Source organism: Poecile atricapillus, chromosome 18, assembly GCF_030490865.1.
Source record: "Poecile atricapillus isolate bPoeAtr1 chromosome 18, bPoeAtr1.hap1, whole genome shotgun sequence".
NCBI classification, from domain to species: domain Eukaryota; kingdom Metazoa; phylum Chordata; class Aves; order Passeriformes; family Paridae; genus Poecile; species Poecile atricapillus.
Window position 1 is genome coordinate 6,563,748 of NC_081266.1, and position 26,259 is coordinate 6,590,006.

The following is a 26,259-nucleotide window of genomic DNA, read 5'->3' on the forward strand; positions in this document are numbered from 1 at the left end:
ACTGTCCCTGAAATAAAAAATACTCACATTTAGAATTCTCAGTTTCGGCCTAGAAGTCTTCTCATGGCGAGAGCGACTGCGGACAGACCTCCGCATGTGACGTTTCGTGGTCCTCCCTTCGTGCCTTCCACTAGAGGCTGGCACATTCTCGTTGCCATCACTCAGTCCTGAAGCAACATCAGAATGTGCACTAGAAACAAAAGGCAACTTCCTGTTGATATCCATGTATATGCATAACTGCAACAATACTCTTTAACCTACCACATGATCTTCTGTTCTGGGAAGTGGTAGATGGGTGTTAATCATCGAGTTGTCAACACTTCAGGTTGCTTAAATAAAAATTCTAACTAATTATTTTGCTACACCTCTTGCAAGCTGTGTTGTGCAAATCTATCTTTGGAGTTTGAATTCTGCTCAAGTGCCAAAAAGACAAAAAAACTGTCACTTATGATCTATTTGACATGACAATTGAAAAAGTTAATCACTACACACAACCTTACTTACTCCCTCCATAAATCACAACCTACTCCACACCCTTCATGACTCTGTTTTTCCTCTAGGAACTTTAGTTACTCATATCCTCAAGAATATTCCCAGTGAAAAAAAATATATCCCTGGTGAAAAAATGCATCTAAAGATTATCCACAGAAGTATTAGATGACGTTGGAACTCAGTTTGGTGGAAAGGAGCAATGCTCACCTATCCATGGAAGAAGCCAAAGGGGTGGACTGAGCAGGCTGTGTCGCTGGCAGAGTCTCTGAAGAAGCAGTCTGTGAGACTCCCTGAGTACCCTATGGATAGAAACCTACAATCAAAACCCCCCCAGAGAGTACAGTTCCTCTTCAAGCCACCCAATAGTCTTCAGGGTTTCCTCCCAAAGCAGTTGTAAAGCTGAAAGCTCTGCCTTTTTAGAAGTTTAAACAGCTGGCTTCTAGGACAGCTTTAGTTTCCAAAGTACTCTAGAGCAAACTGCAGTGAAGCAAAATGTCATCCGAGGAGGGGTGAGGAGAGGAAACCAGCCACACATCCTTTCTACTGCCACGTGTCACTACAGCTGGCCATGCAGTCAGTCTTACCAACAGAATGTGCAAAAGGCAAGCCAATGCAGAACACAAAGACAACTCCAATTCTCCCTGCAAGAACCACGCTGCAGGGAATAGGCATAACGACAGATTCCCAAAGGCTATCGACTGCAGCTTGTCTCTGATATGGCAAAAATGTTCTACGGTACTAGCAAGAAGTGAAGTGTTTTACTGCTTTTTGCCTGCAGGATGCACACTCACTTCCCAACAGAACAACCAGTGGCAACAAGGTCCCCACATTGGCATGACATTCTGCTGTAAGAAAAAGGTAATTTGAAATATTAACTTCCAACTGAAGACAAGCACAGGAGGGATTAGTTCCCCACAGAGAAACACCGTTGCACGAGTCCAACATCCAAAATCTACTGTTACATTACACTCCGTGTATTTACCTCCACCACTGCCTGCTGGGAGGAGGCAGATGAGGCCTGTTGGGGCAGACTCCCGGGAGGCTGGGGCACCTGGACCTGCCCTCCCAGGCTGCCCATGGAAACTAGAACGTTCTGCTCCCCATAGGGCTGCCCAACAGGAGCGAGGTAGCCTGGCTGGGCCATGGCCTCTGTGGGCAGGGGAGGGGACAGCACAGCAGCAGGAAGGCTGGTGGCGGCCGCAGCCGAGGACGGCGCGGCGGTCGAGTCCCCCGCGTACTGCGGTGTCGGCCGAGATGGGAAGCCCTGCAACAGAAAACGAGGGAATCAAGTCAGTGAAGGGCAGAGATAACTGGGAAACCAGACAGTAATAAAAAATGGATCGGTTCCAAGGGCACGTTCCAACCTTCTGTATTTTTTCAAGCACTCCCAAAATCCTCCCAAAGAAGTGGAGCAAACTGCTCATGCAGCCAGCATGCAAGTCACCATGCCCCAACAAGCAAATCCCCACTCACAGTCCCAAGTCTTAGGCAAAACAATTTTCATCTCCCAACTCTTGCAGCTGCCTACATAGCTTAAGATTTTAAAGCCTGAGATTAGAAATGAGCTTGAAGAATTCTCAGGCTGAACAACTATGGCTCAGATGTTACACAACTGCTGCTGATTCTTGAGATTAAATAGCAAAAACACTCTGGTGTTCTTCCTGTCCTCTCGTAATGAGCTGACCCAGAAACAAGGAACACTTTTATCATTAATCAGGTTGCCACTTTTACAGTGAGTGATCACACAGTCGCTGGAGCAGTCCATGCCCACCGGTCCAGCAGTTCACTACCAGCATCAGGTACTTACGTCACATCCAAGATCCATGCAGCCTGACTGATTTCTATGAATTCCCTGTCCCACCCCTTCCCAGACTCTCAATGAAATACTGACATTGTTGAATATGCCACCATTGATTTTTTTTTTTTCCAACACACATCTCCTATTTTTAAAGTTACAATTTCTTATGTTTTTTTTTCCCCAAGCTGACAGATCTCATGAATATATGGCTGCTCTCTCTCACACAGTGGTTGAACAAAGCCCTGCACTACCATTCTGTCATTTTACACCAATTCCAGTGCCAAATATGAAAAATCCAAAACACACGGGTGTCCAAGGACTTTTTTTTCTTCTCTCCTCCTTAAAACGGTTCTTTGTGGCACAACAGAATTTATCCTCGTGGCTCAATGGCTCTCATATGAGAAGTGAGCTGGCCAGGGCACGCGGCTCAGGTCTGGTACCTTAGAGGAACGGGCAAAAATGTGGAGAAGAGGTCTGCTGGCTTGCAACTATACCTGGTAAAGAGCATCTGCAGCAGGAAGTGAAGCTTCAGCAGCTTGTCCAATGCTGACTGGCAATCCCACGGCCTGGCCAGGCGGCTGCAGGAGAACCTGGCTGGGCAGCTGAGCCACAGGCTGCATCAGGCTGGGCAGCTGGCTAGGGACAGCGCTCGCTCCCACAGGAACAGCGGCTGCGGACGTGGCCAGCGGGAGCAGCGGCTGACTGATGCCAGCTGCCATGGAAATGGGCAGCGACTGGAAAGCTGGCTGAGCCACTGTCACGTGAGGAGCTGCTACAGGCAACTGAGACACGGGGAACTGGGGAACCACGGAAGCTGGCAAGGCCTGTCCCACGGGCAGAAAATGAGAGCCAATGGGGACTGATGGGGCAACTGAAGGCTGAGGGAGAGAAGATGCTGCAACAGGTAATTGAGGCTCGCCTTGGATGATCGACACTGGTTGGGAAACAGGAAGCTGGGGAGGTAAAGAAAATAGAGATAGATTTTTTTTTTTAAAGCAGGGTTGCGGAAAGCAGAGTTTTACACATTAGTCAAAGAAAGCATTATTCAAGTTACAGCACTCTGTTAAAGTGGCTGGGGAGCACAGTTGGCAGAGTGGCTGGGAAGCTGGCTGGAGTTCCAAACAATCCTCACTTTGCAACACTTCCCTTGAAGAACTCAACGGGCTCTTGAAACAGACACCCCCAGAGGGTGAAAGAGCAGCATCTGAATGCCCTGAAGCGCCGATTTGTGCACAAACAGAATCAAATTCCCCTCAACTCTGTCCCCAGCCCAAAGCCTGCCTTCTTACAGCAAACAAGTGCAAACAAATCTGCCAGCTTTGAGTATGGGGGCTAAAGCACAGGAGAATCAAATCCACTATGCCAGCATTCAGAGAATGGCAGGGAATATGTCAATTAAAGCCAGCAAACGATGCAACTGGAAAGGCGGTTTAGATGAACAAGCAACAAAACAATAATTTTAAAAACAAAATTGCGGCTCACATATTCAACAGAGATACGAGCCAAAATGAAGCAATACTCAGTAACAGAAGCTTCTTGATCAGGAAGTAAAGGAGAAGAGCTGGGTCAGAAAGATGACAGAATGAAGAAAGGAGTCCTATAGTTCACTGCCTAAATAAGTGAATATGTTTTACATGTGTAATGGTGCAGAGGATAGACAGTGGATGGGAAACAGAGAAATGACAAGTTCCTGAAAATCTGTTCACAATACACCATTTATCAATATGCCTCCTGATATTTTTGACAATTTAAAGATCTTTGTGCATGGAAGTGCTCTCTTTCCCTCAAATTACTCACGACTGCCACATGTAAAAGGGTTTCCAACACATTTTTTCAACAAAATTGACAGTTATAGTACAGTAAGAATACTCTTGTTTGGATGAATGTTTTGAAACCATTAGGAAAGATGACAAAAGTGAAAGCAGCAGCATATTGAATCTACCAGCTGTGAAGAAGAAGAAAAAAAAATCTTCTGCTAGAAAGAATTTTGTTTACCTGTGACCCAGCTGCTGCCTGAGGCATTGGCATGATCTGTGAAGTCTGAGTTTGAGAGACGGTTTGTGCAGGAGTGGGGCTGGCAGAAACTGAGGGCTGCTGCAGCTGGTATTGTCCAGGCTGTTGGGAAGAGGCTGGCTGCTGTGCACTCTGTAGCAGGAAAAAGAGCAAGAAGCTGTATTAAGCCCCCAACAGAAGTTTTTAAAAGCGTATCCCACTTAAATTCTGCTTTTTACTCTCTCCTAAAGTGATATCAGTGGTTCTTCAGAATATGCCAAGTCAGTTAAGCTTTAGCAATTACTTATTAGCAATACTAATACAATTCCATTATTGACACCAAATCTTGCTAGAGATTTCTTTCACCTGTGAAACCAAGAATGAAGATTCTATAAAGGAAGACAAGGCAGTTAAGAGAAGAGAACATGGCAGATCAGATTTCCAGTTAGAAGAAATCGTGAGAATAAAGTCTGCCTGTCCAGACAGTCTAATCTGCAAATCCTGACTTGTCTCCCCTAGAACAGGACCACCACTGCAAGCTCAGGTGGATGTTGGGGAAGACAGGCATGGGAAAACAAGCATTAACATGATTTTTAAAATAAATCTCAGTAAGTCAAAAGTGTATCTCATAGCATATGTTAGACTGGGTGGGAACCAGGATTCCTTTGCTGCAAAACTATGGGTCAAATGGTGACAGAGGTCGTAAATTGCTCTTAAAAGTCACCAAAATTCTATACTATGAGAACTTGAGTCCTGAGCTTAGGAACTGTGACCTTACCTGAGTGTGTTGAGTAGGCTGGGATGGCACTGATGCATTGCTTGAGGCTGGCTGGCCTTGCACCTGTGTCTGGGGGGACAAAAAAGGGGAATCAGCTGAGAAATTTCTCTATGGTTTCTGCTGCAGGCAGTTAAAATCATTTCTGCCTGGAATGATCTGGCTGGAATAGGTTTCTAGCTTGTCCTTTTGGACAAGCAGTCCTTCTGGCCAAATTCCATTACGACAACCAGAACAAAGCAGAGCGATCTGGAGGAGTTCTGAACGTCACTTTCAGTCTTCCAAAATAACCAATACAGAAAGGTCTGCAACCCACACACCCCTCAACATGAGACAGATCAGCCTACCAGCTTCTTCTTCCACTGGTGATGCTTTAAGAGCAGGATGCCTTGGTAGGGTAACTGGAAACAGATGCATTACATTTTACCTTTACATGGGTTCTAAGCACAGCCAGCTGGGGCAATAAAAGGAGGCTACATGGAAATAAAACTATCCATAAAAAACCAAGCACAAAGATATACAGAATTCTAGACCAATTACAAAGCACCCAGTACACATAAATGTCATGAGTTTCCTTTGAGAGGCATGTCAAAACACAGGCTAATAATAACTTCCAGAGTCACTACCATTCAAAGGCTACCAGGACTTGGATATGGAGGAGTAAGAGGGTTCACATTCTAGCTAAGACAGAATTTTCGAGTAAGCAACGAAAAAAAATGGATGAGCGGCATACAAATGAACGTGGAAGATGCAGAGGAAAATGGAATGGACTTTCATTATTATTTTTGTGGCTAAAATTTTTTTAATCAGATCCCAGGATCTGCATTATTGTTTTTGTGACAACTGTATTTCTTTATCAGCTCCTGGGGGAGAACTAGACAAAGACCTCCAGATGAGTTCCCTGAGCATGCACCACTTGGGTGAACTGCCTCTGTAAGAAGCATGTCTGGTGCCTATGCATCATATCAGAAATATCTAAGAAAATTCCTTCATGCTGTGATCATTCAGCTTCCAGAAGTTCATTAGGAACAAGTCTGTTAAAATTCCATACTTTCCTAATTATGGAAACTTTGGGGAAAGCAGACTGCCGATGAAGAGAACCATTTTTTTCTTTGCTGTTTTAGAAGCTTCAGGCCTTTACTGGCAAGGATCTAAACATGTGCTAAGTCCCACTGCTGTAACATCTGTTCACATTGACTCAGTTTGGGTTTCAAATTCTAATCTTCTAATGAATTAGGTAAAAGATCCCAGAACTTATATTCTGCAAAAGAAGTGACCCCTTTTTTTTGTTGTTTTCCAGATGTATTTTATATCCATCAGAATTCACCTCCAGAGTTTAACAATGGTTTATGGAGAAAAAAAAATCTCCATGTAGTTTTCAAAGTTCTTGAGTAGGAGATTCATTCTACAAATTCTACTGCACAGCAATTGCTACCTATTAGACTAGTGATGAAAGCTGTTCCAGCTTTACTACAACACCTTTAATATCCCTTACAGAAAGCCTTACATACTTAGCTCTTGATCTTAACACAGAGAGCAAAATTATTCTCCTTCACACAAATCCCAAAGCTGCTAATACTACAGCAACTAAAATGTCAAAGCCCCTAGCTCCAAGGACAAAAAAGGTAAGAGAGAAATCCACTTAAAGTAAATCCTCTCTTTTCACAGAAAGTTATGAGAAATCAGACTAGGAGTGCAGACACAATGTATATAGACACACACCTCACAGTGCACAGAAAAGCGACCACTGCAAATGCAAATAGCACATATGCTGATAAAACACACATCTCCAAACTAAGCTTCAGGCCTCAAATTTTGCTATTTAAAAGGACACCATATAAGGCTTATAGGAGGGCAATACCAATTAGCAGCAGTTGCTTGTGCCATTAATTAATTACTCAGCCTTTTTAGCTTCTTCAATAAATACATTTCCAAACCCACATACACATACATAACACAGCTCCTTCCATTCCTCTCTTCCCACTTCCTTTCCCCAAGCCTAGAAAAAGCTCTGCATTTTGGAGAGTCACCAAAATAACCTTGTTGTCTAATGAAACATTATTTGCATGAAAGTTCAACCTCAAATAACACATTAAAATGGCTAAAGAGCAGCAACAGAAACACAAAGCAAGTTGTACTACCGCTGCTGATTCTAACTGTGCAGAAGATACATTTCATTAAAACCACTGTTTAAAAGCCAATTTGGTACTCCAGCAATCTCTCACCAAAAGAACAGCTAGACCCAGGAAGAACACTGACCATTTTTTACTTATAACAAAAAAGCCCTGCCAATATTTCAGCCGAATCTGAACACAGACCAAATGGTTGCTAATGCCTCATTATTCCACAGCAACCTGGATAAGTTAAAGAGATCCTACTACAGACTTGGTGGAAAGACACCCCCACCAATGCTAATTCTTAGAACCACGAGGAGCAGGTCTAAAAGCAAGGTTTCCCTTTCAGTATGACTTATAAAAAGCAGTGAAATTGTGGAAGGGTTTGCTCCTGTAACCTGAGGATAGGATGCAGGTGGTCCTGATGAAAGCGAGGTGGACAAGGCCTGCTGAGTTGAGGCGCCCTGGGGGAAGCAGATGAAGAGCTGCGACTCTTGCAACACCTTCTGAGGCAGCTGAACAATGGGCAATGAGAAGTCTGAACCAAAAGCAGAAGATGATCCCCCTGTAGGGGGAGGAGACTGGAAATCACCAGTGTCAGAGGAAGTCAGCTGTGAGGAATCACTGGAGTACTCTGGGCTTCCTTCTGGCCAGCTGCGCCTGGCAGAGCCCGCTCTGGGAGCCGCTAGGCCGGCACCAAGATAGCTGCAGTGCTCCTCTGTCACGGGCTGGAGCCGACCGTGCGAGCCTATGCCTGGGGCCGACTCCTCTTGGCTGCTCTCCATAGAGCCCCGGCGACTTCTGTAGGCCCGCGGGGGCAAAGCCCCTTCAGCCGCAGCAGGGCCGGGAGCGTGCACATGGAACTCAAAGACACAGCTGGCCCTGCCGTCAGCACTGTGGGACAGCACGGCCGGGGCCGAGTGCGGAACAAATACCTGCTGCAACGTCATCTGAGCCGGCTCTGCGCTCAGGGGAGCCGAAACACTGGATAATGGAGAAAGGGGACCCATGCCAGAATCCAGCCTCAGGTTCTGAATGTGTCTTGCCAGGAATGTTTGCCCCGATTGGAAGTCGAACACAGAGCTTTGTGGAGGACCACCTCGCCCATGGTTTGACTCAGAGACCTGCTTCAAATGCTGTTCGGCCGCGTGAGAGTTATGAGCTACTTGATCATACTGCTCCGATACCTGTGATGGATAGTGCATGCCCACCAAATACACAGCTTCCGGATGCATCCTGTAGTGAGCATCCTCTGGAGGTGTTGGTCCAGATCTATAGTCACTGTGGACGGGAGCTTGCTCAAACACGGGATTTACTTGCACATGCAGAGGCTCTCCAGCGACTCTCTGAGCTGCTGTGCCCAGCATAACAAATGCCTCTGGAGTCCAATTGGTGGGACTACCCCCAGGTGGAACTAAACTCTGGCCAGTCTTCAGCAATGGCTGGAAGTGGCAAGTTTGGGCTTCCAAAAATGAAGTGCTCTTGCGCCGCTGAGCAATTGCCACCTTCGGCGGGCAGACAGGTGGTGGTGAGAAAGACACCGGCCGTTCATGAACGGTTGGGAAAAATATCTGTGAATCTGGGAACGGTGGTGTTCCCCCACGAGGATGCTGAGGCTGTATTGACATGAACAAGACAGGTAATTCATACATTAAAAGTGAAAGCACATCAACATGCACAGTTCACTAGGCAGTTCTGTGAAGTAACTTTATAGAATTCATACTCAATTCATGGTCAAAAACATACAGTACTTAGGAAATTTAGGTGAGTTGTAAATATCCATTAAATACATCCATGGCAGGCATAGCTACAATTGGGAACATTTGCTGGTGTTAGAGCTGCTTTTCCAGTTCAATTCCAACAGTTCACAAAGAGAAATCAATTTTGCTCCTGACAATGGAATGAGACTTGTTGTCACTGCCTATCCATTGTGATCAGTGCTTGAAATCCAATCAACCCCCTGAGGCCACTGCCAGATGTGGAATATGAAATTCAGAACCTGAGAGCAGCAACACTGCAGAGCCTCTGATTTGCAATTAAAAGATGATGTTAGATGTTAGTATTTTCAAATACAAAAACCACGTTGCTACTGTCCTGTATGCTATTCAAAAAGCTAAAAGGAAATATTTTATAAGACAAAATTGACTGTTTAATCACTTATGAGCATACCTTTTCATATAGAAAATTAGCACTCATTGAAACAAACTTAACTCTTGCCTGGACAATAAAACATTCACAGGTTCAGTAACAGCAGAGTCCTCAGGCAATTCCACTCCATCTGAGGTACTACTTCAGAGGAGGCTCATCTCATACAAGACTTGCAGGGAATATTTCACTACAGAGCTCCATGTAGGAGTATCAAACAATTTAGTAATTTTGCATCGTTTCATCTCTGCCTGCAGTATGCCCAGAGACAATGTATTCTCTTCCCTAAAGGAAAAAAAACTTGCAAGGAGTCAGTAGTAAATATACTGTCCAAGACAAATGGCATTTCTGACTTTTTCAAGTTGCAGTTTCCACATTGTTTACTTTCTCCCCAGCCTCTTTTGTCCGGAAAAGCAGCAGCAAATTTCCATGCTGACCAACGCTAATGAGAAGGTCTGATAGATGAAGTACCTTTCCTGTGTTCTAAGCCTGCTTCCACTTACTTCATTTACACAAAAATGCTTCTCAAAACTTATTTTGTGTAAACTGAAGCTCAAAATTGAAAAGCAACTACCTCTTCTACTGCACATGATCTTTGTATCTGACTTTCTAAGAAACATGAAACTACTGCTTCTTCCCATTAAGAAGCAGTTGAAGTGGCATTTCTGATAAGAATTTACAGAAAAAGCCCCAAAGGTGTTCATACTCTAAATATCTAATATCAGCATCACAGCTAGTCAAAGGTTTAAGAATAAGCAGCCACAGCAATCAGGCTTTAAAAGCTGGTTGTTCTGTGCAGGGCTTAATTAACATTCAAAGTTTACTTAGAAGTTGAAAAATGAAAAGTCTTCTGACTTTGGGTAATAAGAACTAGACTTCCCTTTGCCTTCTGTGGTACAACTGGGTAATTTACATTTATACTACTCTAAAAGACATGAAACAAGCAGTCAGCCACTTTTTGATAACGTACTGCTTCATAGAAATAAATAAAAATAACAAAATCAACATTGCAGCAGCACAGTATAAGGAATTACCTCTTCAGTTTCTCCCTTTAGAAATGCCCAGAGCCCAGGATGTATTTAATGATAACTTATCTTACTGTGCCAGGAGGCAAATGGTAACACATACAGGACTGACAGAGAGGGAGGGCAGGCTGGAGCGTCGATGCTTGCGTGGAGAGGCAGAGTGCATGGGCAGGACACTTTCCAGGGCTTTAGAAAGCTTTTCTGCAAAGGTTTCTTCAGGGACAGTCCGAAGGTAGAAAGGAGAGAGAGGTGCAGACAGCGCTGGTGGTGGGGTGCAAGGAGCACTGAGAGGGATGCAGGACATACAGGGAAGAGCAGGAAGGTGGGGGACACAAACTGACATGCTACGACCACGTTGAGGCTAAAGGAGGAAAACAAAAGTTTAGAATCGAACACTTCAAAAAAAACCAAAACAAAAAACGTAATAACAAAACCAGTAAAAACTATAATGAGGTAGAAAAGAAATGAAGACACGCAATGGAAGGCCCAGTATTGACTAATATGTGGTACCATGAGATATGAGAATGCTGAATGGATGCCAGGACACACTGGGAACAGGCTGTGTGCACCTCTGAGGAGCCCAGCTGGCCTGAGCTCACTGAGCAGTGCAGAGAGCTCCCTCCTACCCTCGTGAGAAACACGTGCAAGGCAGCTCTGAACGCTCTCTCTGGGGCCACAGCCCATGCTGAGTGTACTCAAAGCATCTGACAAATAAAATCCTAGATACTAATGAGCTTTCAAACATTAGTTTGTTTTTAGAGTGAATGTGTGTTTACAGGCATCACCCAGTTCCTCTGCTGGGCAGCCCCTCTGCCTGAACTGAGAGCTAAATATGTGCAGCTGGCTCTTTATTAACTGAAACATTACCAGAAAAATTTAAACCTTACACATGAGTTGTGGAAAAATCTCCATTTAATCTGTGGAAAATTCTGTAAAATTAGTCTTAGACAAGCATCATCCAGATGCTGGGCCAAGAAAAACATCCGAATTTTTTTAATCTTGCTACAATCCAGAATGCTACAGGTCAAAATCCAATCAAATCACAAGAAACAGAATAAAGTTTTGAGCTGGGATTTGCATTTTTTTTTTTTGTTTGGGGGGTTTCATTATTGCTTTTTTCTTGGTGTTGTATTGTGTTTTGCTGTGGGTTTTTTAAGTGAAGGGAAACGTGATGTTTTTAAAGAGGCAGCATATACTTCTTATGGAGGTAATCCACAATATCTTAAACTAATTAAAATCAAATACAGACCTCCAGAGAGAAGACAGCAAGCTATTCAGTGGAGATCTGACTTCCAAGATTTCTGTTGTGAGAAATCTTGCTAAATTGATTAAAATTTTGGGAGAGAGGTAGAACTCAAATGGTTAACTATATACATCTTCATCTATTCCAAGGCAGGCGTAGTTATACATCATTCCTGACTCTAATTTAATCTAAATAGTTCAGAAACATCTCCACTGTCGGAGACTATGATACTTATCTTTGTTAAGTATTAAAAAAAACCTTCCCAAACAATCATTCCATGCTGTAATTTAGGCTTATTATTCCTTATTCTATCTAACAACAATGTTGTGATCTGATTATCCTCCCCTTATTTCATAGCAGTCTTTTACAGCTTTCTCTCTCCTCAAGCTTAGCTTGTATAGACTCGATTATTTCAGTCTTCCCACAGAAGCCACATTTTTTGTATTTTTCCTGGGGTTTTTTAACACTCTCTTCTGGATTTTCTCCCAAGCCACCCTCCAATTCACTCAACCAAGGTGTCCAGGATAGACTTACCAATAGCCAAGAGCAGAACTACTGTTTCATATAATGGGATGTTTGCCTTTTTCATGACAGCATGATGTTTTTGACCATGTCCAGCTTGTGGTCCAATGTAATCCCTGACTTTTTTTAAAATTTATTTTGCAAAATGGCTGCCTAGCCAGTGGTTACTCATTATGTACTTGTGTAGCTGATTCTTCCAGTTTAAGCACCAACCTTGTTCTTGTCCTGATCAAATTGCATTCTGTGATTCTTTTTAAGGCCATTCCTTCAGTTGTCAGTATAATTTCTTCCCAACACAGGGATAGTAGTCCCTGTAGTGTGTCAGCCTCCTGGTGCCACTGTTGGCATACAGCATGAGCACGTGTTTGCAGCAAACCTAGCAGCTCAGCTCTACACCTCTAGCAGATGCTGCTTCTCCTTCCTCCTCCCAAAAGACTCAGGGCTTTCAACCTGGAAGCCATCCACCCCAAGAGAGTGACATGGCTTCTGGTCCACTGTGTGCCCACACACCAAAACATGGCTTACCCAGAAGAGCAGCTTGTTTAGAGGGATTAAGAACCCATCATCAAGGATTAAGAGTACCACACACCTCGGGTTGAGTGTCTTTGGAAAAGATGGAGATGCTTTGATTGTGAGTGACAGCAGCCTGTTTGCCAAAATCCTAGTTACACCAGTGATTCTGTAATAAAGCCTACAACCACAGGTACCAGAAGTGAGGACCCTCAATCTTAAGTGTCACATCTTCTCCTTTATGGTATTACTACATTATACCATAATGTCTGCCTCAGTCTTGGATTGTTATTGGTGTAAAAAAACAAGCAACAAGGTAACCACTGAAGACAATATAAAAGTAGCAGAAGTTCTACTCCAGAGTAAGAATAGACTTCTGCGTACTCTCTCACTCAGATCTAAAAACATACCAAGGGAAAAACATACCAAAATAAAAGGGCAACACAAATGAACATAGTAGGAAAAGTATTTGTGCCCAGTGCAGACTTTCCAGGGAAAAGGAATACGCATGATGAGCAAATCAACACAAGCTAGAAATAAAACTGGGAACAAGGATGTGGGGTCTTTTCAGTCTGGAGTTCTCACATGCAACATTCTGGAACAGTTAAAAAGGTCTTACCTGCAAAATCTGTAATCAAAGCCTCACAAGAACACACACAGCAATTTCATACAGTGCCTTCAACTACTCTAATCCCTTCTTCAAACTAAACCAGCAGCTTGATCCCTGGTAACTTCATATACACATGCACACACCACCTTCCCAAGCGAGATTAAATGCTTATTTTTATGAGGTTGTCTTGTTCTGAGGATGGCATTCCACCCACAAAAACAATTAACCATCATTCTGCTCAACTGCAGCCAAGATTAAATAAAAGCTTTAAAGACAAAGGTACACTTTTCTCTCCCCCTCTAAAATCAGTCACCTTGCAAAAACAGAGCCCCTGAACTCCTCCCACACACAATCTGTATGCTATGCAAAACAAAACACACAGGGAAGATGGCCTGGCAGATTTCCTCTCACCAGACACACAGAATGAAGGGATCCATGCATTTGCAGGGCTGTAAGGTGTGGCTTACCGCTGCAGGTGGCTGAAATCCTCCGTGCTGCTGGGACTGCACTTGGCCAACTGAGGCTGGGTATCCCTGGACTCCGGTGCTCGAGACCGACTGCTCATGCTGGGAACCATAGGACACAGTCTGCTGACTGCTCACAGATTCAGTGTACACAGATGACCCCTGGCCACTGTCAACTGTTCCATCAGCTGGAAGAGTTAAGGATAAAAATCTGCATTTCAAGAACTGTGGTCTGGATTCAAAATTTCAAAGATCCTATAATTGATCAAGTGTTAAACTGATTTTCGTGCCGTGTCACGTGGCCCTTTATTAGCACTTTACCTCTTGTAATATTTAAGCTGATTTTAAAATCTCTTTTTCCTCCTTATGCCTTTCCCTAAAACCCTGAAAAAATTACTCATTTCAGGAGTTCTTTGGGAAGATATTTATGAATAAACTTTATTTCCTACAAAAGGCTAGACTAGAAATAGAAACCTAAATTCCTCATTGTTATGAATGATCTTTCAAGGTTTATGAGTCATTATTTTTATTTCATTTTACACAGACATTTAAAACAGGTGTGTTGTGCTGGCTGGCAGATGCACCATGTAGGCACAGTAGTGAACTAGGCATAATAGTCAAATTAAAATCTCTGTTATCTAACGAGCAGACAGCAATTTGCTTTTTAACTTCAATATTCTAATATGGAAGTTGTCATCTTCCATCATGATTCAAATGCTGGCATGGCAGAAGAGGAAAAGACAAGATTATTAATTCATCTTTTCATGTACAGTATGTAAAACAAAATAAGACTTTTCAGAAAGGAAATTATAAGCCGAACTACTTGTAGTTTAATCTCATTTACACTTTAAATGTAAATTAACAAGGATTGAAGTAAATGGTTTTAATAGCCTGATCTGCACTGGTGCAGGAGCACACAATATACTGTCCCTGTAGGAGGGCAGCAAAACCAAGGGCACGTGTTTGTGCTTCAGGTGCCCCAGTTCATCCAGTGTAGTACCCTGGAACAAAGAGAAACTATTTAGTGCCAGGACACTGGGCTGTGGATTGTGCCAAGCCAAGCCACAGGAACACATCTTACGTTGCTGTGCTTTCTAGTGGCCTACTGTTCTTCAGCAGCAGCAATGGCAGACAGCATCACCCTGAGCTATTTACTGCTGTGCCCACCAAAAGGGTAGGATGAGGGGAGGAACTGTGTAAGTGCAAGAGTTCCTAAAGAAACCAGCTGAGGCACTTACAAAGAACAGATATACTGGGTTGCTGGAACTGCAGCTGTTGGTGCTGGTCAGCTTCCGGCTCTTCAGGCTCCACTTGTGTAGAAACCGATGCTGAAGCAGTGGGGACAGGAGTGGTACCAGTGACAGACTGGGGATGCTTTGACCCTGCATGGGAAGCACTTGATGGCTGCTGTTGCTCCAGCTGCTGCTTCTGACTACCTTCTTCCTGAAGTATGTTCTCCTGTTCTTCTTGCACCGACTGGCGCTGCTCTCGCTTGCGCTTAATCAAAGATACCCTGTCCTTGATTGCCTTCGCCATTGTCTTGTGATCCCCTTCACAGACATAGCCAGACTCCACCTGAAGGAGGATACATTCACACAATTCACACTGCCACAGACAGCCCCTGTCCCAGTGCTAGGACAGAGCTGCCTCTCTCTGGCACTACCTTCTCCTCTACGCGCTTCGGAACCCGTTTGTTTCTACGCGGTGACGGCAAGAGCAGAGGCTGACACATTTACTGTCACAGCACCAGCACTTACCATTTCCTGTGCTACATCCTCTGGGACATCTCTTTCCAAATCAAATGAAAACTCTATTGCCTCGTTATCTTTGTATTTGCCCTTGAGTTTTTTGATGTCTTCAATTCGCAGCCAGAGTTTAATGGCAATTTTTTCTCCATCATCTTCCTCTGCAAGTTCTACCCGTACTCCAGTCTCTTCTTGGAAGAAAGCATGATTTAAAAGGTCCTTAATAGCATATCTAGATATTGGGAAAGAATATAGAAAGCACATTCAGTTATCAGGATTACATAAAATATTAAGGAATAACCTTGCCAGATGCTCCCCTGATTTAATCTCTAAGTTTTACGCTGTTTTGAACCACCTCATGTTCATTCTGTTGGGTGTAATTAGAAGCTTTGTCCTGAAGGTACAAAAGAGATTTATGAGCACATCATTAACAATAGTAGTTAGCAGCCTAAACTAAATGGCAAGAAATAAGTGATGTGCAGCAACAAAATTAATTTCAAATGAGACAAAAATACTAAATTGTTTAAAAGCAAGAAAAAGAACTGAAACTAAAAATGCACAGCAAGATCATCAGATGTAAAATTTCAAGAGTAAGTAAAAGAGGAGGAATAAACATCCATGAACAAAACTAGTTCTGAATGGAATAGAGGGCAGCTAGAGGGTGGAAAAAAGCTGAGACAGTCTGAAATCAGACATTCAGTAAGCAACAACCACGTAAAAGCAAAAAACAAAACAAATCCCACAAATAAGCCATCAGAGCAGTAAGATATTTCCTATAATGGAGTAAGTTAACCACCTGAAGTAGAAATAATCTTGCAGAATATGTGTATAAAAATGAGCAGCAAGAATTTAAAACAGAGTCCTCAAAATGTTCAATCATACCAACAGAATCAAAGGGACAAAAAAAATCACAAAGGATTACAGAACAAGCAACGAACCAATCCAAATACCTGGAAACCCAGAAGGATTGTCCTCCACTACACTGCTGACTGGTCAAAGTCTTAACAAAAGCAATAGAATTTCTGAATAAACTGACATGGATGGTTACTATGGCATTTGCACTTTTCCTGCTACTGTTAATTCTCTAACACTGTAATACTGGCTTCCCAACTTTCACCAGAACAAAGAAGACCCCAGGAACTAACTGGGTTTGATATCAGACACACAAAGGACTCAGGCAGCAGTTAATGCCTTTATCTGCAAAGCAAGGACTCACCTTTCGCCTTTGTTTTGCCGAATGCATCCCTCAATGATCTCCTTCACCTCAGGGATTGCTACTTTATCAAAGCTGGCTGGCTTGACACCCTGAAACACACAAGTTACAACTGAGAAACTGCAAGGTCCACTTGATTTAAGTTTTGATTGTGTTGACAAACCACCTATTTTTGCTCTCTAGATAACTGACCTAAATAACTAGTGCAAATTAAGGCAAAGTCTGACCTCAGTACTTCACTTGTTTGTTAGTGACTTCTGCAAATGTTCCACACACACCCCCTTCCCATTTCCCAGCCACATTTCTGTAACAGAAGGCATTGGCACTTGGGTGTTATGATGGGAGAACTGTTTAGTTTCCATGGCAGTTGTGCTGGTTAGAGGGAAGTATACAGACTGGACTGAGAATGGAAGGAAATGGCTCCTGTGTAACACTAATGCAGGAAACTACAGGATTCATTTAACAGTCTTCAAAAGCATTCTGCTGCTTCCCAGAACGTTTCCAACTTGCCATTATATGAAGCACTTTATTTCCAGGAAAAACCTTAGCCCAGGTTGATCTGACTGGATCATTAAATAACTTGTCCAATGTTAGAAAAACTAAACATGTTCCAGTATTTTAGTTCTCCCCAAAGGCCTGCTATGCCCAAACCACACTCCTTCATCACTGCTGCTGGCAGTTCAGGGAAAAGAGATGAGCAATACAGGCCTGTACAAAAGCCCTTCCACAATACACAGCAACCCTTTTCCAATACACACTAACACCACAGGGGGAGAGCAAAACAAAATCTAAATATCAACCACCCAAAGCAGTAAAACAAACATGCCATGAGATGTTACCATCTGAGAATTCTGAAAAACATTTCAGGCAGAGAGCCAAGCTTCATCACTTAATCATGGCCAAGAGTGGTATTTTGGGGTCAATTGTCCACAACAACAAAATCTGGCACCCAATTTTACTTGATTCAGCCTTTCATTTCAAACTCTGTATTTGAGACAGCAGCATGAGAGAGGATAAAGACATGCTGTTCAAATGTTTGAACAGAGCTGGTGTGTTCAAGCTGAACAATCCTGAAATTACACACCTGATAAATCTGACCATGGGTCACTGCTGAATGACAACTAAACACAAAGTGAAAACCACAGCTCTGAAGTACAGAAAGCAGTGAAGGAGCAGTGCAAGCATTGTGATTCGTGCCCTAAACAGAAAGTACTTCTCCAAATATCCTACAAAATACTACTGACATCAGGGCATGATCCTTCCCCATTCCTCTGTTGTGAGCAGGAAACAAGCCTTGAAACAGAAAAGTTTGTGTTTAAACCCCAGCCTTTGTAACTACTGACCCTGTACTCAGAGTTCTTAAAAGGAAAAAATAGCCAAGACAAAACCCCCACACACAGAAAGGAAACAATTTATTTGATAAAAAACAGTATGCTCTTATCTATAGGTTATCTATTTCTTTGGTCTAAAATTTGCCCTTGTGAAACTCTAGCAACTGAAATTTAGAGAGCTGCAGACTATGCTGTGACTAGAATAAGCACTGAAACACAGGCTGCCAGTGAACATTAGCTGAATGCTTTTAGAAGCTTTGCTGATTATTAGGCCTTAAGAAAATCAATGCCCCAGGTGATAAAACATCAGACCCAAGTTTGTATGGGTGTCAGACTGTAACCAGGCTTCCAAGCAGGACAGAGAGCTCTCCACTCTAAAGGGATTTATAAAACTCTGCTCATATAGCTGACTTGTCAAAGGTGCCTACCTTTCATTATGACCACACTTAAAACAGTCCCACAAGTTCAGGTTTATATATGCAGTATAGATATTTCTATATATAATTCAATGCTCTCCTGTATAACATATATAACCTATGCAATAATTATTAAACTCCTTATTGCATGTATTCCCATCTAAATTTGCCCAAATTTAACACATGTAAGTCTCCTTAACAGCTGAAGCCTCAGACATAGCAGCCTGCGCTGACATTCATTTACACCGTGGCAGCAGAAGGATAATGTCAGATCTGTGACAATCTCATTTCAGAAAACTGAAAGTTAACATGAGGAGGACAACTGGTACAGAAAAATATCAGCCTAACGAAGCCAGGATATGATTTTTCCTGTTAATCATTGTACCACATGCTCTGTTCTTGCACAGAGCCTGAAAAGTTAAAACTAAGGATAGATTTTAAAATCAGTAATTCAGTCTGCTACCCTGAGTTTCTCACTGCTGAAAGAAATTAAACACTTGTCCAAAAATCTTCAGGCTCTGGACAAGCACTCCCCACAAACTGAAGTTCATCAGCTTTTCAAACACCTTTGTTCCTTCCCGTAAGCACTAATGGAAGTGTCAAACTATTTTATACAACAAGACCGGGGTACTATAAATGATTAAAAATCAATGAATCAGTGAACTCTTTTCTCCCAGAGCTGCCTACACAGCTCCATCTGCCATCACACAGAAACCCAAGGGAGGCCAGGCCCTGCAATTCACCTTGATGTGTTCTCAAGAGTGCACGAGCTGGGCAGCCAAGCACACCTTCAGCACTTTCTGAACCCAAAGGCTCCCAAGGAAACGTTAAGCCAGCCAGCGTTAACTGGTTTTACCACACTCAAATTGGTCACATTCCTGTGTGCCTCTCCTGGTCCCCCAGCTCCTTAGGAGAGCCACAGGACAACCCAATTGCTAATCCACTAGTCCTGTTTCCCAGTGGCAGTTCATTAAGAACTGAACAGCCAAATCCCACTGGCATCATTCCAGCTTGCAGAAGGAACAGCAGGAAGAGCTCTCGCAAAGGAAAGCGTAGCCAGGTGTGACAGGCACACATGAAAATCAACATTTTCTCAAGCTACTGTTCTAAAACTGCACAAACTGGCAGTGCTGCTGAAAGCAACAGCCTCCTTTTCTCCACTTCCCATTCCCACAGCCGTGTAATTTCCTCTCTTGCCAGCAAACACATTTATACAGTTGCATAATGAACCAAATCACAGCGTGGATCAGACTTGAAACAAATCCAACCAAAAAAGGCTGCAGCAGCTTCCAGTGAGCTGAAGTTCCCCACACTGCTGCACGAGCTCTCAGGCTCACAGAGGGACAGTCAGAACTGCTTATTTTGAAAGAAATAGCAACTTAAAACTCACTGAACACTTAGATTTTGAGAATACCTCTACAACATGGATATTTATGTAGGCAGCCACAGACACAAACTAAAAACTCACAGTTTGCATGTTAAGCCTAAGAAAGATTCCATATTTCACTTATCTTACAAGTGATGAAATTTGTGATTTTATCACATTTTAACCAGGTGAAGAAACATGTTCCAAAATTCAACACATACGGTTATTTGATCAACTAAGTTAAGAATTAGGTATTCTTAAAAACACTAATTTTCCAGGAAACTTTTAAATCCCAAAGTATAAGCTATCCAGAACTCTTCTTCACAACTTTTGCCTAGAAACATGTAGTATTTTGCATTAGTTAGATCACCAGATTACTGAGTCAGTAGTTTAATATCTTGTTCTAATGCAAGAGATACTGAAAATATCATCTACTTCATTAGAGAAGGTACAATCAATGCTGGGTTACTTCTACAACAAATCAAAATGAATGCAGGTGAAGTGTTACCTACCCTCAGACATTCGAAATTTAAGAAAAATACTTAGATTTGGAACAAAACCATAGGTGGAAAATAACAGTATCAATTAATGTTCTACCCTTGATGGTCAGGATTTAAATTTACATTTAAAAAAACTACAGGGGAAAAAGTAAAGTATAAAAGCAAAAGAACCAAGCTATGCAAATGCAAAGCACTTCAAATCATTCGTAGAGAACTCTAATTCACCTCCAAAATACTTTCCTGTGGCTACAAGCACCTGAGAGAGCTGAAATTCTTACTTACCTCTTTAGCACAATCCTTGTGAGAGCAGCAACAGTGGGAATTAACAATTACAAATATGGGACAGAGCTCTCTCTTTGTGAAATCCATGGGGAAAAGAGAGGCAGGCACAGCACAGAGTTAGCAAGGTGCTATTTTCCAACGGGACTCCGCTGGGCCATGGATTTAACGCACAGCAGAAGGAAAGCAGACATCAAGGTTACAAGGGAGCATTGTTTGACACCTCTTGTTATTTTCCAAGTCCAGTACATGAGGCTGCAGAGATGTGAGCTCAGGATCTGCTTTTGTCACTCTGCCAGTGAACAGAAAGCAGCAGCAGAAGCCAGAGGTGCCCCTCACTGCCTGCCCAGCAGCTGCAAGATGAGGAAGAGGTGACCCAGAGGGATCCTTTACTGCCGGCTGTCCCCGCCCTTGCACCGGGCTGCTCTGCCTCTCTCCACCCAGGTGCTCTGCCTCTTCTCTCCACCCAGGTGTTCTCCACCCAGCTGTTCTGCCTCTTCTCTCCACCCAGCTGTTCTGCCTCTCTCCACCCAGGTGCTCTGCCTCTTCTCTCCACCCAGGTGTTCTCCACCCAGCTGTTCTCCCTCTTCTCTCCACCCAGCTGTTCTGCCTCTTCTCTCCACCCAGCTGCTCTGCCCCTCTCCACCCAGCTGTTCTGCCTCTTCTCTCCACCCAGCTGTTCTGCCTCTTCTCTCCACCCAGGTGTTGTGCAGGAGCTGAAGGCTGTGTGCTCCTGCTGCTGCACAAGCTCCTCTGTGACCAGCACAAGTGACAGGCAGTGAGCTGTGCAGGGGATGAAGGCAGCTGCTGTTTCTGCAGACACGCACTGCCATTCCATCTAACCAACCACAAGGCAGCACTAAGATAGCAGAATGCATTTTGCTACCAGTGGCAACACCATCCAATTTCCTTTTGAAGGTGATTTTTCAACTGCTGGACAATGTCAGAAAGCTGCCCTGGTGCTTGGCTGACACCATGTGCACACAAACAGAGCTCTATTTTCTAGTTCCTCTCGCTAGACTTCAGACTTCAACCTGAAGTTGGACTTTCTTTTCTTTTGATATCTAGTTCCAAGCAACCATTGTAAAATCTGTTTATTAATCAAATGAGCCAGCCACAGCTTCAGGGTTTGGGATTTTGTATTGTAAAAAATAAGGAGCAAAGCTAAGGAAGATCACACACCCCGTTTTAAAGATGAAGTTAGCAAACTAATTTTGACAAACTAGTGGTGATGAACTGTGATAAATTTCAATTTAGAATTATCAAGATCACTTTTCACCCCAAAATAACATCCTCAGTCCCTCAAGCATGCCACAATCATACCAGTCGTGTTTTTATAGTATACACCATCAGTGTTGCAAAAGCAACATTCCACACACTTAATTATGGCTACACTTTTCTGGGGTACATGGTATGACCTGCAAAGAACATTCAACATTTCAGCTTTTGACACATCCAGTTACCTGTCCCAGTCTAACCACAACTCCTGCTTGGCTCTTTTCAAAGATGCTGTGACTCTAAGAGCCTGAAAAGCATTCTACAGCAGCTGATTAATCTTCTCCAAGAAAATGTTCTAACATTGCAGTCCAGAAGCTAATAGCACCAGCAGCAAAGTCAAATCACACAAAGTAATTAAAGTGTCTGTATTTCCTTCGGCTAAGTTGTTACCATTCCAGTTTGAGCCAGTCCCAGGCTGCCACAAACCATTAATTCAGGAATTTAGAAAGAGAGTATGATTGCAGTGGAAAAAAAGATCTGACCTCTTTCCCCCAGTCCCAAAGAAGCCCTCAGGCAATGGCATATATATAGCATTTAAATTGGTTTACCCCGTGATCTCCTAAATTTCACTACCTGCAATCAGTAACTCACCCACAGCCCTCAAAACCTGCATGTTTAACCATTTCCCTCAAAACCTGCATGTTTAACCATTTCCCTCAAAACCTGCATGTTTAACCATTTCCCTCAAAACCTGCATGTTTAACCATTTCCCTCAAAACCTGCATGTTTAACCATTTCACCACCTCTAATGCCTCATTTTAGTCCTGCTGCCTGTTCCAAGAACGATCTTTCAGATTTAGTTCTTCCCTTATTTCTCACAGGATGCACCTGAAACTGTTCGATAAGTCTCACCCCAGTTCAACTGAATACATACTATGGGAAGAAAGACTTCAGTTTAAGATTTATTCAGTTCAACAGACACATGGTTTGCCTACAGAGGATTGATTTTCTTGTTCTGGTTAAAAACCAAACTAGAATAGTTTTTTTAAGAAAATAGAAATGCAACATATTAAACAGAAGTAAAAATCTAGCTTCACTGATGTCAGTATTTTCATAGCAATTAATTCTGGACAATTGATAATTCTGCCAAGAATTAAATTGGTAAATCCAGCAGAATAAGCTCTGTAGCAGATCAGTATCCCAGCAGAGTAAACAGCATTACTGCAATACAAGCAGAGGAAGCAGATGAAAGCTTTAGTGAGGCAGGGCCAGCTCCTGTGGCTCTGCTCAGCCCTCGCTGTCCTCCCTCCTGACCAAAAGCAACAACTGCACATTTTGAACCCAAAACCTTTTGAACGGGACGGATCTACCATCACCCCCATCAAGATTTCCCATCTCAGCTATGTGAGAGCTCTATGCCACAGAAACACCTTAACCAAGTGGCTTTCCCCCTCTGCAGTGCAGCTGTGTAATTATTAGAGTCTCATGATCCTGAACTTTCCCAAACACCAAGCACGTGTGCCCCGAGTCCAGAATCACACTGTCAGGACAATGGCAACACTGTCAAATTCCTACAGGCCTGCTGCCTACAACCTCACTGATCACCATTTAGAAGCTCTTCCTCTTCAATTTACCACCTAACATCAAAAAAATGTTGAGGCATTCATTAAAAAATTAGAGGTCAATCACAACAACAAATTGGCAGACGTACAGAATTAAAATTGTTATACACACACGGCATATCTGTATTTTGATTGACACACTCAAACCAATTGCTTCTTCCTAAAGCTAAATTTGTATGAGAGAAGTTTTGCTGAGAAAAGAGACTCCTCATTCAGCCAGCAATCACTGCTCACTATCACCTTCACACACATCCTCTCCAAGAGCTGGAGAACACTGACACTGTCTGCTCAACTCCTCAGTCAGTGCCTCAATACTGCACTTTACCCACTGAAGTCATTACATTTTACAGCATTCAAAGCCTTACAAGACTGCTATAGTAGGCTACAGCTCTGAGACTTTGCTCCCACACATTGAAGTTTGAACAGGAACTACTCACAGCTCCTCTTAGAAATCACTGGCTGCACTCTCACGTAAAGGCAGTAACTCAAGTCAAAACCCACTGAATTTGTGATAATACTGAAATGCTATGCACTACTGCAGAATATGTGAGTACTATGGCTCAGAGCTACCCCACTGACAAGTCATCCAGCCCAGCAAAACAGCTATTTTAAGTCTTCACTTAAGACATGGAGGTCCACAGTTCTTCAGAACCACTAGGTAAATAAAGTATCACTTTATTTTAGAAGTCCAAAGAATCTGAATTTAAGAACATTAATTAAATTTCTTTTTTAACTGAAACAATCACATGAACTACTGTAATTGCAGCAATTCTGATGTATAGAAGAAATTAACCAAGCTCCAGAACAGGAAATTTTGTAACCAGGACACAGTTTCTTTGTGCACAGCTGGCAAACAATTAGCATATTGGTGCAGGGAACAATGAAAAGGGCTTTGTTTAGAAATGCACAGTATGAGAACAGAGGTTCCTCTGAAACACTAAAGTCTGATTGGACAAGTAATCCAGGTATTAACTGTTTTACTCTTGCACAGAAGCACAAAGGTAAGATCAGCTGCATCTATCATGCACAGTTCTTGAACCTCACCCTTAGAAACAGGGATGCTACCTCTGTAACACCTTGAGCTAGCTCAATAACCCTTTGCTTTATTGGGACTTCAGCTTGAAAATGACTTTCAAAAAAAAAAACAAACCCAAAACCAGACATGCCTAGACACACATTTCAGTTATATAAATTTAGAAATGCCACAGTGACACAATACTAGAAGTGTCTGTCTTCTATATTCAGTATGGAAAACATGTTTTTGAAAAATAAAATTGTATTAGTTGCACTCCCTGCTTAAATCTGCTCCCACTGTGGTAGGAAATCATTGTTCTGCACTCATTTTTAAGTTCACGTACAGTAACTCAGAAGCCACAGATTAGTTCCACTGGACTTTGAACTGAATTTTAAAAAGTGATGTAACGGGCCACAAAACCCATTTGGTACCACCTAAGGTAATACTGCAAACACCAAAAATAGTGCACAATTCCAGCAACGCACAAAAAGTCACCATGCCTTTTATTTTCAGACTTATTCTAATGGGGGTGAAGACTTTCCTGGAGTTATCCCATTCCCAGCCCTTGCAGCTATAGCAGTACAGCTGGCAGGACAAGAAATAGCAGCCTATGCATTCTTAGTGTCAGTATTTTTAACCAGTGGCACTCTGTGACAAGTGACACTGAGCCATCAGTCTCCCCACAGGAATGCTTCAGTGATTCACCAATCACAGAATTATAATGGATCTCATCACACTGCAGAGCCAGGCCTTTTAAAAACACTTCTCCCTGTTCCCAGGAGCCACCTTCCCAAACCCTGTTCAATTAACCTCACCTAATGTAGGAGCTAAATGCATGGCAGTGCAGGACAGAATATTACATACCAGGATCATAGTTTTAAGAAACTTGATCCTTAAAAGATACTTTAAAAACTTCTCAAATTTTTAAAGATACATTGTTTAGCCCATATTCTGTGAACTTTCTTAGGTTTCTAAAAATACATTTAGAAACTCCACATTAGTACTACATTTCAGAACTTAAATTACACATGATTTTATGCAACTCAACCAGTGTTCACAATCCTCCACTCCTTTTAAATCCTGAGCATCTTAAAATCATATCCTGTTCAAAACTGCCAAAAGACACAATCCAGGCTCATCAGTGAGCAACCTAAGGAAGAAATAGCTCCCTTTACTTCAAACCAAGTTTGTTTCACATCAGAATTGACAAAAACCATTTTAGCTGTAATCATAAGGCTTTTGATGCTGAACAGTGAGCTACTTTCAGAAAATAATTCAGTTGAATAAGCCTTTTCCCTTCCAAACTCAGGCATCATCTGACTTAGCTGTGCAAACAACACAGAAGCACCATTTGGGTCAGGCTGGAGGGGACCACAGTGGGACATCTGCTCAAGCAGGGCCACCCCAGAGCACATGGGACACAGCATTGCCTCCAGATGCTTCTGGAACATCTCCCCAAAGGGAGATTTCACACCCTCTCTGCACATTCTGTTCCAGTGCACGGTCACTGCACAGGAAAGAAGTTCTTCCTCATGTTCAGGTGGAGCTTCTGAGCATCAGTGTCTGCCCATGGCCTCTTGTCCTATTGCCTGGCACCACCAAAAACCCTGGCTCCATCCTCTGGCAGCCTCCCTGCAGATCCTCAGCCACTGATGGGGTCCTCTCAGTCTTCTCCAGGCTGCCCAGGCCCAGCTCCCTCAGCCTGTCCTGATAAGATAAGAGGGATGCTCCAGTCCCCTCATCACTTTAGTGCTGCCTGAGAGCTCAAGCTGATCACTGCTTTTCCTTACTTGGATCATTGTAACTTGGCAAAGAGGACTTCCAAAGTAACATGCAAGGCTGCTTAAGATATTAATGCATCAAA

General features: G+C 42.8%; 1 protein-coding gene across 13 annotated transcripts in view; it reads right to left on the minus strand.

Moving 5' to 3' along the window:
* WNK1 (WNK lysine deficient protein kinase 1) overlaps positions 1-26,259 on the minus strand; it is a 96,394-nt gene that overhangs the window by 26,279 nt on the left and 43,856 nt on the right. For 7 of the 13 annotated variants that reach the window (XM_058853003.1, XM_058852997.1, XM_058853005.1 and 4 more), the window contains exons 5-15: positions 16,652-16,740; positions 15,448-15,667; positions 14,929-15,265; positions 13,694-13,878; positions 5,061-5,129; positions 4,286-4,435; positions 2,785-3,243; positions 1,475-1,756; positions 1,284-1,337; positions 700-791; positions 28-190 (exon numbers count right to left, since the gene is read on the minus strand). In XM_058853003.1, the coding sequence (XP_058708986.1) occupies positions 28-190; positions 700-791; positions 1,284-1,337; positions 1,475-1,756; positions 2,785-3,243; positions 4,286-4,435; positions 5,061-5,129; positions 13,694-13,878; positions 14,929-15,265; positions 15,448-15,667; positions 16,652-16,740 (2,100 nt within the window). The remainder of the gene's footprint in view (positions 1-27; positions 191-699; positions 792-1,283; positions 1,338-1,474; positions 1,757-2,784; positions 3,244-4,285; positions 4,436-5,060; positions 5,130-13,693; positions 13,879-14,928; positions 15,266-15,447; positions 15,668-16,651; positions 16,741-26,259) is intronic. The other 6 variants (XM_058853010.1, XM_058853004.1, XM_058853000.1 and 3 more) reach the window with 3 other exon arrangements.